This window comes from Bombina bombina, chromosome 4 (genome assembly GCF_027579735.1).
Source record: "Bombina bombina isolate aBomBom1 chromosome 4, aBomBom1.pri, whole genome shotgun sequence".
Taxonomy (NCBI): Eukaryota; Metazoa; Chordata; class Amphibia; order Anura; family Bombinatoridae; genus Bombina; species Bombina bombina.
In genome coordinates, this window is record NC_069502.1 from 660,913,666 (window position 1) to 660,929,708 (window position 16,043).

At 39.9% G+C, this 16,043-nt stretch overlaps 1 protein-coding gene across 3 annotated transcripts in view; it reads right to left on the bottom strand.

Annotated features, from left to right (window-relative positions):
- The window catches only part of PKIB (cAMP-dependent protein kinase inhibitor beta), a 351,180-nt gene that overhangs the window by 18,804 nt on the left and 316,333 nt on the right, over positions 1-16,043 (bottom strand). For all 3 annotated transcript variants that reach the window (XM_053710778.1, XM_053710780.1, XM_053710779.1), the window contains one exon: positions 12,994-13,168. In XM_053710778.1, the coding sequence (XP_053566753.1) occupies positions 12,994-13,141 (148 nt within the window). In that variant the 5' untranslated portion in view covers positions 13,142-13,168. The remainder of the gene's footprint in view (positions 1-12,993; positions 13,169-16,043) is intronic.

A 16,043-nucleotide genomic window follows, 5' to 3' on the forward strand; every position in this document is an offset into this window, starting at 1 on the left:
CATGAGTGCTACCATCACTGGGGAGCTACAGTTCATTGAGGAAACCATGGATGTCAACATGTACTGTGACATACTGAAGCAGAGCATGATCCCCTCCCTTCGGAGACTGGGCCACAGGGGAGTATTTCAACATGATAACAACCCCAAACACACCTCCAAGACGACCACTGCCTTGCTAAAGAAGCTGAGGGTAAAGGTGATGGACTGGCCAAGCATGTCTCCAGACCTAAACCCTATTGAGCATCTGTAAGGGCATCTTCAAACGGAAGGTGGGGGAGCGCAAGGTCTCTAACATCCACCAGCTCTGTGATGTTGTCATGGAGGCGTGGAAGAAGACTCCAAAGGCAACCTGAAAAGCTCTGGTGAACTCCATTCCCAAGAGGGTTAAGGCAGGGTTAATGGTGGCCACACAAAATATTGACACTTTGGGCCCAATTTGTACATTTCCACTTAGGGGTGTACTCAATTTTGTTGCCAGCAGTTTAGACATTAATGGCTGTGTGTTGAGTTATTTTGAGGGGACAGCAAATTTACACTATTATACAGGCTGTACACTCGCTACTTTGCATTGTAGCAAAGTGTCATTTCTTCAGTGTTGTCACATGAAAATATATAATAAAATATTTACAAAAATGTGAGGGGTGTAATTACTTTTGTGGGATACTGTATTTGATTGAAATATAAATAGCATTGAATGAGTAGATATTTTATTTTAACATATTTTTGTATATATGTGCAAGGTGATACAAAATAATAAAAAAGTAATTTTACACAATTTTAATTTGATTTTATTGGAACACATATATACAGAAAAATGGGTCTTATTGATGTTTCAGTGTACTTATATTTTCTCTTACTATGCCTAAGCGTTTTAATTAATAGTTTAATCTCCCTATGCTGTACAGTACACCATTTAGACACTCTTCAGTATCATTGAATTATAGTCACCAAAAGTCTCTGCAAATTAGATAAACCATTCACATTTCTACATAATATCATAAATATATTGATAAATACCATGATTTACTAATAATCCCATTTCGGGGTTAATCACATAGATTTGCTGGGTTGATAGGGAAAGAATTAAATGCTCTAATGAATGAGACCATGCCATTCTGTCACCATAAATGCACATAAAAGAATATGAAACAGTGCTTCCTTAGTAAACAACTTACTTGTTTTCTAGTAAAGTGAGCCCTTTCAAATTATCAGTGTAGCCACTGCCTACAGTTACATAAGTGAGCAGACATGCTAAAAACATAAATTGAATTCTGTCACTTCTGAGCATAGGCAAGAAACTGACGTCTTGTTTCGCTGGCATTCCTGGGCCTCTATTTAACAAGCTCTGTAAGGAGATTGATGGCCAATGTTTCTGGCAAGTCTTCAGACTCACCAGAAACAGCAGTTATGAAGCAGCGGTCACAAAGACCACTGCTCCATAACCTGTCCGCCTGCTCTGAGCAGACGGACAGACATCGCCGGAAATCAAACCGATCGAGTATGATCGGGTTGATTGACACCCCCTGCTGGTGGCCTATTGGCCGCGAGTCTGCAGGGGGTTGCGTTGCACCAGCAGCTCTTGTGAGCTGCTGGTGCAATGCTGAATACGGCGATCGTATTGCTCGCCGTATTCAGTGAGGTCTGTCGGACCTGATCCGCACTGTCGGATCATGTCCGACAGACCTTGATAACTAGAGGCCATGGGCTCATGTTGCTCTAGCAGATTTATGACATGAAGCTAAATATGCCTTCCTGTAAAGACCCCAGCTCCCTTGTGGGGCTGTGATAGGAAGGGATGGACCCTGCACAAATAAAGTAAAAATAAAAATAAAAGGTAGACTTATTTTAAAATGATGAATACTACATATTGCAATGATTTATATAAACTACAAGCCACTGCTTAGTGCTTTTTTTATTACAACAATAAAGCATACTGTGTGTATCCCTTAAATTATATGGCGCCCTGCTAATTAAGTATGAATAGGTACTAATTATCAGCAATGATGATTCAGAAAAAGAGATTAAATTGGTATGTATTAAAAAAGTGCAGCCTTCGCTTAGATTGTGTTTTTTTTTATTTGTGAAGGTTAATATTTAACTTTGCGTGACTTCAAAAATAATATTTATAGCCAACAGACTTGCAGTGATGGAAACAATGAGCTGTACTACACAGGTACACATTGCCAAATCCGGATTCGGAAAATCCACTTATTCTGAAATCCATACTTTTTAATATTTTTTTTAAAAAAAAATACAAATTTTCTCTGCTTACAAGTTACAATCTTTTCTGCCTGTGTTTTTAGTTTTTTTTTTTTTTTTTGTGTGTTCTAAAATGCAAATAATAGTCTATATTTATACAACAAATATTACCTTTCTGGTTATAGTACTGTACTATCTTTCTGATGCTACTGTGTATACAAAAGTATAAAACTTCCTATCAAGATCTGTATACAAAATGTATAGCTGGTAAGGCCTCAATTGCTGATATATGATATCATATCATGCTTACTAAACAAAGCTTACTATATCTTGATAATCATAAACAAAGCTTACTATATCTTGATAATCTGTGTAACAGTTGGTTACCTGCTTTCCCTACCATTGACTCTGAAAAAATTAAACAAAGTTTTGTTACCCTTACTAAGTGTGAAATATCAATGAGTTGGAAGGAATCGCATATGAAACTCATTGATAATTTTTATCTATACCCGCTCAAAATCTCCTAATTCTATCCAACAAAACCCTGTGTCTGCCCTCGCTGCACTAATCTTAAAGCAGATCTACTTCATATGTTCTGGTTCTGTCCTAAAATCAATCATTTATGGCTAAAAGTTGAATTTTGGATAATTAAACTTTATAATATGACCATTTCCTTTTCGCCAGAAGACTTTTTTTGTTATACACACAGAACCATAGAGCTGGCATGCAAATAAATATTTTATATACCAGGGGACTTCCTGTGGGCGGAGCAACCGGGTGGCAGCAAGAAGAAAGAGCTCTGCAAAACAGCTCTTAAAAAAAGCAATTAATCGCTGCCACCAGCTAACCCACGCTACTTTTCTTGCTGAGCAGGCATCCTAATCTATGCGGGCACTTGCTGCAGCTGAAACCTGATGCGTGAAGGGCCCCTACATCACGCCCTTGCCCCTGAGAAGAGACAGCAGTAAAACTGCCTACACCATCTTATAAACAGCAGCTGAGGCCTCCTATAATCCTGGATGCAAAGTAGGATTCAACATGCTGATGTGCAAAGATAACCTCATCCAGGAACTGACAATGCTGTTTACACCTTCACTGGACAGATTGCTATCTGCCTGTTCAGAGTTATGCCAGGAAGTTCAGGGAGTTGTGAGAGGCACCAAACCGATAATGACCATGTGTGAAGATCACAAGGAAAATTCTATTACTGAGTACCCAATACAGCATGGCTATGTGAAGTATGCTGACAATCTAACTGTTCTCATATTGGACTCTCATAACGGCTGCTCAGAGGATATATCACTTGGATCACTGAGACTCCCACCTAAGACTGCAGAAACATGCCCTGAGGTCAGTTTAAATGTAATAGACTTGTGCGTATTTGATTTACTGATGTCAGCTCCTGAGCTACTAGCAGCTGGCCGCTCTCAGAGGAACCCTCAGTGTAATAAACTTACAAGACCATTTCAGTGGAGCAACATGTGGGCAGACTATCTGTATAGAAAAGATGTAAAGCTCTGCAGGACCTTTTCAGGGACAGTTGCACTATATTTCTCATTCCACACTTGGAGCAGTTTATGTCCTGTTCACTCATGCTTTGTTTGCAGCGTTGACCCTCTCCCTGCTCGTGTAGGAGTTGGATGATATCCTTTGCAGAGATAGGGTATTAATTCACCCCCCTCATGTTTGGGACTTCCATAAGGGACTGCTTTAAAGAGATGGCAGTGCACCATCATTTTACTTATGACTTATGACAGGTTGCTTACAACCTTGATAAAAAATATGCCTGCAATCCTTTTTTTCTTTTGAATATTCAACAGCAAGTATTCAGCAATGTATATTTTGTTCACTCCCTATCAATGCTGTCTCAGTCATCACATTGAATTAAACAATTTGCATTTTATACTCTGATACCTCATTTTGCTTTCTATGTGTATATGTAGGAAAATATGGTTTCCCTTTCTTAGAGTTACATAATTTAGAGTTAACATATTGAGGTTGCCCAGTTTCCCATGCTGAAAACTCCTGATTTGTTTCCACAGTATAAGCTAGACATTGGTATTATTGCTTATAGATTTTGTTAATGATTTCTCAATCCTGCCTCTCTTTTTTATTTTACATTGTAGGATGCAATTTGTATTTTCTATTCTGATATACTTCAGTTTACACTATATGCAGAAGCATGCTGTATTACTTTATTAGAATTATTTGCAGTCTCATGCATCACTTGTGTTTAATATACTGGGATTGCCCAGTCTCTGTTTCCACAGTATAGCCTAGACATTTGTAGCATTACTTAAACATTCCTGCTAATTATCTTTCAGTGCTGACTCTCTCTTCATATTGAATGATGCAACTGGTATTTCATGCCTTGGGCTTACCTCATCTCATATTATAAAATCCTGCTGTTTCACTTTATTAGTTTCATCTACGACGACTTGTATGTGTGGGTATGTATGTATGCGTATATGTGTGTATATGTGTATGTGTATATATATATATATATATATATATATATATATATATGCACAATTGAATGTCACTTAGTTTCTTTGTTATGTGAGCACCACATATACATATATTTCATCTTCTATAAAGCTGCATATTACCTGTTATACCTACTGCAACGAGAATTAGTACACCCTTTTGGGCATACCACCAGTGTTAATATTTGGTTTTACGTTTTGTTGTATGTTTTGTTCTGTTCTTAGTTGTTAATATATAAAAAAAAATTAAGAGGCACGGGTTTAGTATAAAATGGGACTCGACTAGTCCTTTATGTACCTCTCAATGTTCAGATCTCTTTTATACAGTCTCAATCCTTTGTATTCAGATTTGCATAGTGCATATATACCTTTGAGAAATATACCACCTTCTTCTGTAACGCTCAATGGCAACTATACCACAAATGTTAATATACAGATGTTTAGTATGTAGCATTTCTTTAATGTCTTATAACTATGCCTTGTAAATGCTGATATATATCTCCTTGTACCTGTGTTTCTTTAATAAAAAAAGAATTTAAAAAAAAATATATATATTTTATATACCATCTGTGACAAGACCAATCTCGCCACAGTGCATTGGAGGAGCCTGGTTGCCTGCCTGCTGCCTTTAGACTATGGCCCCATGTTGAAACGCTTGATTTTCCCCTACAGAGACACGAAAGCCAGGTCTGCCGGAGTGTCCCGCCAGGAGGGAGCCGTGTGACAGAGCCCTCTGTCCTGGAACTATGTGGCTCTCCTGGTTAATTTGTGTGATTTCCTGTCCGTACTTCCCCGTTCGTATTTGTTTTTCTAATCTCCCGAACACCGCTGAAACTGTCAACCTCCCTACGGATTATGGATTCGGGCATTATGTTTAAGTCACCCTGTGCCCATTATAGGTACAGGGTGTGAATCCAACAGTACTGAAGGGGTTAACTCTCCCCTTGTTCAGTTTTGAGAAACTGTATTTTCTGAGACAGGTTTCCTGGCATCAGCTATTGTTTACCGTAATTAGGTTTAGGTGATACGCTTTCACCTTGTTTAATCACCTCCAGAGTCCAGACTTCTAGGTGCCAGGAAGGAATCCATTGTTTTCTTGTGTTTCATTATTTGGTTACGTAAGGTATTTCTATTGTATCCTGTAAAAGGGCGTCTTTCCTCTATCCATGGAGAGGTAATTGGATATCTTCCCAATTATCCCCAGGATAGAGAGGAGGGGTTTACTGGTACAAAGGGGAGCGTTTATGCCTTAGTCACTGTGATTGGCTAATGTACTATACTTATCCCAATCTCCCATCTGGTCCCCTAAGGGAGTGTCCACCAGGTGGGAGACCTGCATAAATACCAGGCATGTAGCCCTCAATAAATGAGTTTTTTTCCTGTTCACTGCTTGACCATCAACACGGAGCTTTGTCTCGTTCTTGGGAGGATTTACTGTATGCTGTTAGAGACTGATTGCCAGGAGTGTAAGCTGCTGGGGTGCTTTTCCTGTTCAGCTGCTAGCAGCTATTCGTGAGGTTCCGGTTCAGGAGTTTTTTTGTTCTGCGGTAGCTACCTGTGTCTCTGTAAGGGAAGATCTACTAAACGGCGGTTTAACCCTTTTATGCTTGGGGGTGCTATAAGAATTGGTGGCAGCGACGGGATCGTTCCCACAGCCAGAAGGACAGCTACAGGAGACACCATTCCATGGATTTACAAGTTGGGGGAAACGCATGTCCCAGTACAGCGACCCTAAAAGCAACAGAATGGAACCAGCAGTGTTATATGAGGAGGAGGACCTGGATGGCCGGGATGCATTAAGGAAAGGCATCTGGTACCAGGCCCTGGATAATGTACAATACCAGCGGGGTGAGAGTCTCCCCAGTGAAGAGCAGCGGTTGCAGAAGCAAGTGGCAATGCGGATGCCCTTCTTGGGAGAGCAGCCCCTGGAGGAATGGGTGAAGGAACTAGAGCACCGGGTATGGCAGGAGCTATGGCTGGAGGATGCCTACCAGGCGCTCTGGTGGTATATGGCACAGTATATACCCTGGACAGCCGAGCATGACAAACCAGAGGGAGAGGAGTTTGATGGTCCTGGGTTGTTATGGGAGTCCTTTGCAGAGCCTGACTTCGGGAGCCCTGCGCAGACCAGACTTCAGGACATTTTCCACGAGAGAGAGGCTAGGCATGACTGGGATGACCCCCATGAGGTAGAGCAAGACCTGGCTCACCTAGCAACCCTGGAGTGGGAACTGGAGCAGGACTACCGAGATCTCTTCCACTCCATTGGGAAGGCTCAGCAGGACAGCAAGGTGACAGACCCAGATCCAGACCCGTTCAGCTGGGAAGATATGGTGGAGATTTACTGGGAAGGACCCCAGGTGGCCGGTGGAGATGGGACCGAGGTCTCTCCACCGGTTCTGCAGGAAATTGGGAGCCCAATCTCCATTCCCCAGCGGCAGGCTGAGTTACAGGGGGCAGAGACAGTTGGTCCTGTCCCCCAGCAGCAGAGGGATATGCAGGGAATTGGGAGCCCAGTCTCCATTCCCCAGTGGCAGGCTGAGTTACAGGGGGCAGAGACAGTTGGTCCTGTCCCCCAGCAGCAGAGGGATATGCAGGGAATTGGGAGCCCAGTCTCCATTCCCCAGCGGCTGGAAGTATGTATGGGAGAGGAGCTGGTTACCTCCTCTCCCCAGCGGCAGCTTATCGCACCAGGGGGAGACAGTAAGCCCCACAACCGTGCAGATGGGACCGTGGTCTCTGCACTTACAACACAGGGGATAGGGACAGTCGGTCCTGTCCCCCAGCAAGAGGGCTTTTTAGCCAAAGGGGAGACGATCAGTCTCCCCCACCAGCAGCACAGCTATGTATCCAAAGGGGAGACAGTCAGTCTCCCCCTCCAGCAACCAGGCTCCCACCAGGCTACTTCCGTGGTAGTGCTGGCACCCGGGCAGAGTACAGCTGGTCTCTGCCCACCTCGCAACCCACCAGTTCAGCGTACCAGTCCCCCACACAGCTGTGGTGAGGCACCTGGACATGGACAAGTTTTCTCCGTACTCAGGTGTAGTAACTATTTATTGTGGGTGGGCTGTACTACTAATTGTGTTTTATGGGTGGGTTCCTGGACTAACCAGGGCACTGACTGGCAGGAGGTCAGATACCCTGTTAGTCTTTTTGGAAAAGGGAGAGATGTGAAAAGACCAATCTAGACTATGGCCCCATGTTGAAACGCTTGATTTTCCCCTACAAAGACACGAAAGCCGGGTGTCCCACCAGGAGGGAGCCGTGTGACAGACCCCTCTGTCCTGGAACTATGTGGCTCTCCTGGTTAATTCGTGTGGATTCGTATGATTTCCTGTTCGTACTTCCCCGTTCGTATTTGTTTTTTCTAATCTCCCGAACACCGCTGAAACTGTCAACCTCCCTACGGATTATGGATTCGGGCATTATGTTTAAGTCACCCTGTGCTCATTATAGGTACAGGGTGTGAATCAAACAGTACTGAAGGGGTTAACTCTCCCCTTGTTCAGTTTTGAGAAACTGTATTTTCTGAGACAGGTTTCCTGGCATCAGCTATTATTTACCGTAATTAGGTTTAGGTGATACGCTTTCACCTTGTTTAATCACCTCCAGAGTCCAGACTGCTAGGTGCCAGGAAGGAATCCATTGTTTTCTTGTGTTTGATTGTTTATTTGGTTACGTAAGGTATTTCTATTGTATCCTGTAAAAGGGCGTCTTTCCTCTATCCATGGAGGTAATTGGATTTCTGTGGTGAGATGGGTTAATAAACTATGTGCTGTGGGGGTAAAAGCTATTGAGTCTAAAAGAAGTAATCTCAAAAACTTCAAATGTAGGTAAATTCTGGGAAGGATAAGACTCTTAAGCGCTACTGCTTAATTACCCGATATGGAAAGATAGTCTTACTATGTAATTTGAATCAATAAATTCTGTTTATTTTGAACACAATATAGATACAAACAGTTAGATCTAAAAGTTTGAAATAAAAATATAGTCTAAATCACTGTTAGTTCAAACAAATATTTAAAACAGATAGTTAAAACAAATAGGTTGGCCAACCTAAAAACATGAGTCGGATGAATCAATATAATATGCTATAATCTCATAGATGTATTGAATAAGCAAGTTAATATATTTATATATGTCTGGATATATTTGAGCCTAGGTAAAGATTGCAGATATTATTTGTGGATCTGATGTGGCGCAATTTATGATACAATAAAGTATTCACAAAGAATATTTGCAATGTTTAGTGATATTTATTTCAGTGTAAAAATAAAAACATACAAACAATTTTCATCAATAGTATCAGCCTTAAACGTATAAATAATTACATAAAATAATTTAGTAAAATACTGAAAGGATGAAAGTCTTTTTGTAGAGAACCTGGAAATAGCAGTATACTGCTTAAGCTGGTAAGTGTTAAAAGAGTGGAAGTCTTTATTGCGGCAATTGTATGCTCGACAATTAACTGCTTATTAAGCTTCGCTGTTATGTCCTTCGTAAATGTTTATGTGTGGGTGTGTCACTAGGCAAGTTTTTGGAGTCGGCAAAAGTAAAGTTATAGAGTACTGCTTTGTGATTGGCGTGATACGCTTTTTACATGAACTTTCTTAATGTACTCACAGTTACAGGTGTCTGTTGTTTTTTTTTTTTTTTCGTATTGTCCCTTTTTTTTGAGTGCCTTTTGTCCACACTGTGTGTTCGTGGTGGAGTGAATGCTGGAATAGTTGCAATGGTGTGTGGTTACTGTTACCACTCCTAAATCTTCCAAATAGCAGGGAGTTAGCTCCGTACTCTCTTTGTTTCAGAGTACTTCCCTTTGCAGATGTCAGCAGGTTCCTTCTTGTTGGCTGTTATTAAGTGTGCTTCTGTTGTTTCTTGGCGGTCCGAAAAAAAGGACTAAGTAGTTTGCGGTTTATTTGTGGAAACGCTTAATGTTCCTTTCAAGCGTTATGTTTGTAGATCAGATCAGATGTTGGCTTTGCGGTCCACTACAAAAGTGAACTTGTGGAAATCTTCAAGGTAGCAAGGAGTTAGCAACGTGTTTCAGCTGTTAAAAACAGCCTTTTTCAAGCATGTCCTTGCCATTGTGTGTGTAGGGTTTTTATACCCCATGTTGTAGAATCACAACATGGGGTATAAAAACCCTACACACACAATGGCAAGGACATGCTTGAAAAAGGCTGTTTTAAACAGCTGAAATGCGTTGCTAACTCCTTGCTACCTTGAAGATTTCCACATGTTCACTTTTGTAGTGGACTGCAAAGCCAACATCTGATCTGATCTACAAACATAACGCTTGAAAGGAACATTAAGCGTTTCCACAAATAAACCGCAAACTACTTAGTCCTTTTTTCGGACCGCCAAGAAACAACAGAAGCACACTTAATAACAGCCAGCAAGAAGGAACCTGCTGACACCTGCAAAGGAAAGTACTCTGAAACAAAGAGAGTACGGAGCTAACTCCCTTCTATTTGGAAGATTTAGGAGTGGTAACAGTAACCACACACCATTGCAACTATTCAAGCATTCACTCCACCACGAACACGTTGGGGCCCATTTATCAAAGGGCTTGCGGACCTGATCCGACACTTTAGACCGCTGCTTCATAAGTTGTGTTTCTGGCGAGTCTGAAGACTCGCCAGAAACACGGCCCTTCAAGCTCCGTACGGAGCTTGATAAATGGGCCTGACAGTGTGGACAAAAGGCACTCAAAAAAAAGGGACAACACGAAAATCAAACACAACAGAGATAGACGAACAGAAAAAAACGCTAAAGACACCTGTAACTGTGAGTACATTAAGAAAGTTCATGTAAAAAGCGGATCACACCAATCACAAAGCAGTACTCTATAACTTTACTTTTGCCGACTCCAAAAACTTGCCTAGTGACACACCCACACATAAACATTTACGAAGGACATAACAGCGAAGCTTAATAAGCAGTTAATTGTCGAGCATACAATTGCCGCAATAAAGACTTCCACTCTTTTAACACTTACCAGCTTAAGCAGTATAATGCTATTTCCAGGTTCTCTACAAAAAGATTTTCATCCTTTCAGTATTTTACTAAATTATTTTATGTAATCATTTATACGTTTAAGGCTGATACTATTGGTGAAAATTGTTTGTATGTTTTTATTTTTACACTGAAATAAATATCACTAAACATTGCAAATATTCTTATCCTTCCCGGTAATTGTATTTCTTCCCAATTATCCCCAGGATAGAGAAGAGGGGTTTACTGGTACAAAGGGGAGCGTTTATGCCTGAGTCACTGTGATTGGCTAATGTACTATACTCGTCCCAATCTCAAATCTGGTCCCCTAGGGGAGTGTCTACCAGGTGGGAGACATGCATAAATACCGGGCATGTAGCCCTCAATAAATGAGTTTTTTTTCCTGTTCACTGCTTGACCACCAACACGGAGCTTTGTCTCGTTCTTGGGGGATTTACTGTATGCTGTTAGAGACTGATTGCCAGGAGTGTAAGCCACTGGGGTGCTTTTCCTGTTCAGCTGCTAGCAGCTATTTGTGAGGTTCCGGTTCGGGAGTTTGGTGTTCTGCGGTAGCTACCTGTGTCTCTGTAAGGGAAGATCTACTAAATGGTGGTTTAACCCTTTTATGCTTGGGGGTGCTGTAACACCATCATACTGATAGTCAGACATTCTATAGTGAAAAATTGGAAAGCTAATCTTGCTCCGGGTCTTTCACAGATTTTTAAGGGAATCCAAGCCTAAATTGTATATGAATCATTCGATCTTCATTCAGCTTCTGAGAAAAGAATCAAAAATGTTTTGACGGGATGGTTGCCTATTATCAAGTCATACCCAATATCTATTCAAAAAGGATTTTATTCCCCTTTCTGTCTTCTAACATTTTTACGGAACTGGTCCTACTAGACCTATTTCCACATACGTGGATCACTAACTATAGAGAAGTGCATTAGGAATTTACCAGCTCAGATTTCCAGTAAACCAGATTTTTTTTGTATTAGTTGACCAAATGGAGAGTTATTATTTTCCCTTTTTTTTCTCTCCTTTGTGTTTTTTTTTCCACTTTTTCGTTTTTTATCATAGCTTCTAAAACAAAACATGAGATGGTTTCATATTTCTTAAGATTGATTCACCATATTAATCTGACTGTGAAGAGTAATAAACTTGTCTATGTATGGTTCTGCTATTGTCAAACGAAGACATATATATTTATGTTTGATTGTAACTTCAATTGTGAAATGTCATTGTCAAAAGTGTTTCTTTTTCTTGATAATAGATGTTCCTGAGCTGAAAAAAACCCCCAAACAATTCTTTAATGTTCTTGTTTTATGTCTATGGAGCATCTTACTGTCCTTAAACAGGGCAGGGGGATTGAACTTTATTAACCAATACGTACTCATTCTGTCCTTGAGATCATTTGGGTACAAACACACTTTTTTTTAGTTTTAAAATAAACTTAAATATCTTTAGTGTAAACTTTATTTCCTACCAAACATATTGTAAGATGTTTAAAAAGTGCTCTTTGATATGCAACATATACTTTCTTGAGTTTAATGTCTTTTAGATGGTATGGTTATACTTTTCAGCATATTTGGTCTTTATTTGCTTAAAAATGTTAAAGGAATACTAAACATTTCTATAATGAGTCATTTAGTGCATGCAATTCTAAGCAACTTTCTAATTTACTCCTAGGGGTCAATTTATTAATGTGCGAGCAGACATGATACGATATAGCGTATCATGTCCGCTGCACATCGTTAAATGCCGACAGCATACGCTGTCAGCATTTATCATTGCACCAGCAATTCTTGTGAACTGCTGGTGCAATGCCCCCCCCCCTGCATAATTGCTAGCAGGGGTGTCAAGCAACCCGATCGGGTTGATTTCTGTCCGCCGCCTCAGAGCAGGCGGACAGGTTATGTAGCTTGATAAATTGACCCCCTAATATCAATTTGTCTTTGTTCTCTTACTATCTTTATTTGAAAAGTAGGAATGTAAAGCTTAGGAGCCGGACCATTTTTGGTTCAGCACCCTGGATAGTGCTTGCTTATTGGTGGCTACATTTAGCCACCAATCAGCAAGCGCTACCCAGGTTCTGAATAAAAAATGGTCCGTCTCCTAAGCTTTACATTCCTGCTTTTTAAATAAAGATAGCAAGGGAACGAAGAAAAATTTATAATACGAGTAAATTAGAATGTTGTTTTAAATTGTATGATCTATATGAATAATTAAATAAAAATTTGGGTTTAGTATCCCTTTAAACATAGCCCCTTTAAGCTCTCTCTTATGAATGATAAATGTTTTTAATAGTTACCTTGTGACATTGATAGTTCAGCTAGTTTCTGTGGGAGGTCAGCTGTGTCTGTCCCAGCTGGAGAACCCAGAATGTCTGGTAAGGCATTTCTTCTACCAGCTCTTCCTGATGATGCAAAATCTGTGACCCCAGGTTCCACATCAGTCATTTCTGACTTCTGTCTTCATAGCAACATCTGAAAATGAGTACAGAGAATTCTAATGTGATTGTTTTGTTATAGGAAAGTAGAAATACAAAGAGTTGATTTTATAGAATCTTCTTAGTCCTCCCCAAGACTGGACTGAAGTGCTATTCTATAAAATATTTTATTAATGTTCACTCAACATGTTATATAGACTGCACAGATTAATACATGAACCAGAGAGACTGGAGATCCTGCCTCAGCCATAATAGAACAAGCAAAATATGTGCTTGTGAAAGGTCAGCAATCAAATGATAGTCCAATGGTAAAATTCATATGAAATTATATGTCACCTGTTATTAATACCATAGCACAGGGAAAATACTGATACTACCTCATAAACCATTGGAAAAAAAAAAACTTACATTACTTGAATTATTATTATTATCAGTTATTTGTAGAGCAATAACAAATTCCTTGTTGATATTTTGGAACTGATGAGTAATCGAATCCGTTATGAAAAATTATTTAACATAATATACCTAAATAGGGTATGTCAGTTTACATCTCTTACACTGTAATTTATTTTTATGTTTTTTTTTTATCCTGTATTACAATAGTACATTTCTTTTATTCTCTTATTAAATTGACATTAGACTGCAATAAGAAAATTGTCTAATACATTTTTATTGCACTGTTGATTGAATATAGTTATGTGTTTAACTCCCTAAAAGCAATAAACTTCTGCACTAGAGCTGATCAAGACCACCATAGAACAAGTTCACAAGTTATGGAGCTGGTGCTCATTCCTGAGAGAGCGCTTCTCTTTTTGTAGGTATTTGTATTATGGGCCTTGGGAAACCAGATGTGGACTCTCTGACAAGGCCAAATACGATCACCTGGAGTTGCCGTGTTCCTTGTTCAGAGAGGGATTGCCTGGTATTTCGGGGGCTGGGCTTCTCCCAGGTGGTATATTGACATAGAACAATGTATTGAGCTGGTGTTCTTTCCTGAGAGAGCACTTCTCTTTCTGTATGTATTTGTATTATGACCCTGGGGAAGTCTCCCTAATGGTGATGGGGGAAACCAGACTGGACTCCTTGCCCAATGTGCTTAGAGGAATAAGGCTGCAACTTACTGAAGCGGCCATATGAAGGCAGAAACAATCATCAAGGGTTGCCGTGTTCCTTGTTCAGAGAGGGATTGCCTGGTATTTTAGGCTGGACTGATCTTATTTGGCGGGATCAGACTAATATACTCCAGGAAAGTTCCTTACTGTGAAAAGCATTATTGGACTAAAAGAGGCTGCTCCCAGGTGGTAAATCATCATATAACAAGCTAACAAGTTATTGAGCTGGTGTTCGTTGCTGAGAGAGCTATTCTCTTTCTGTATGTATTTAGAGCTGATGAAAGCCAGTAGCTATGAACATATTCTGCCCCTGATAGGCTCAAGGGCTGTGTTCAGCTCAGGATTGGCAGCTATGTTTTTAACAACTCTTCGGGACTTGGCTTATAGACAAGCAATAGTACAACAACAATAGCATTTTCTTATCTGAGATTTATGCTCCTTTAAAGAACATGGAAGTCACAACTTCTGTATTATTAATTATGCATGTATTGAGAAGCAGAAGGCAAGGCTTTGAAACACCTTGTATCACTTCAAATTGAAATTTTTACATAAACTCTTACTCCAAAAATGCCAGCTAAAATAATTTCATATTTTTATGAGCCGGTGAGTATGCAGACTGCTCAGTCAGATTGAATGAGGATCTTAGTTTTATGTGCCTCTCATTCACTTGAAGTGTAAAATAGTGTTTGCATTAGGTTTATTATAAATCTGTCACTTTATAGTGCATATGTCATGTCATCCTAACTTTCTTTCCTTGATGCGTTTTGACTTTTAATATGATATAAGCTGCCTCTGGAAAAGCAGAGGCACAAAGACTTATATAAGACATGACATTGTACTCATAATAACATCTAAAAAACCACAGACTAAATATTTTGTAGGTTCTGGCACCCTTGATATAGCATCAAGTAACATCTGAGAATAACACATGGGAGGTAACACATGCTTAGTTACATAACATATATAACACATAACAAAACAGTTGGTTTGTGAGAATACTATTTGGGAATCATCTGATCTTAAAGTAAACAGGTACTGAGTTGTCTTTCAATTTTTCCATGTTAGGAAGCTACTGAAAGTCCTGGTCTCTAGAGTTTATAGTATCTTCACCCTTTACTGAGGCTACTGCCACTTCCAATGTCTTAGGCCTACCTTACATTGAGGTGGTAAAGTTTGGAAACTGTTGGTAACATAAAAATTCGCCATATACTTTAATGAAGATAAAAGTTTTTATCACCAGTTTCCACAATTTAGCACCTTTTTTGGAAACTACGCCATAGTCTCCAATCCAGCTCTATATCTACAGAAGAGCTTCTAAATTTGAGGCTAGCAGGCCTCCATGATCAGGCTGGTGAGGCCTCCAAATTACAAAAGCTAGTAAAGAAATGTAAGCAACATAAGTTTTTTCTCCTCCCCAGGATCAGCCACTAATGAAAACCTACAGTTGCAGACATCTATACCACAGAATTTTCTGTGACAACTTGAAAGAATTAAGACTCTTGGATAAAGTGCTACTTTTTTGTCCTTTGTGCTAAGTAAAAGTCATTAGATTTTCCTCATTTCTGGACATTCTATATGGTGGAATGACAAGCTGTAAGTAAGATAATCTGCATATAAGTATGCTGTGTCTCCTTCACCATTGCTCTGGTTGCCTATGTAAACCGTGTTCCCTCAAGCCCTCATTTTCTGTGTTACAGTGGTGGGTTTCAGGAAACACATGCCATTAGTCATTTACCTAACAACTCTTCATTTCCTTAAAGGGAAAGTCTACAATATAATTTTTATTGTTTTAAAAGATAG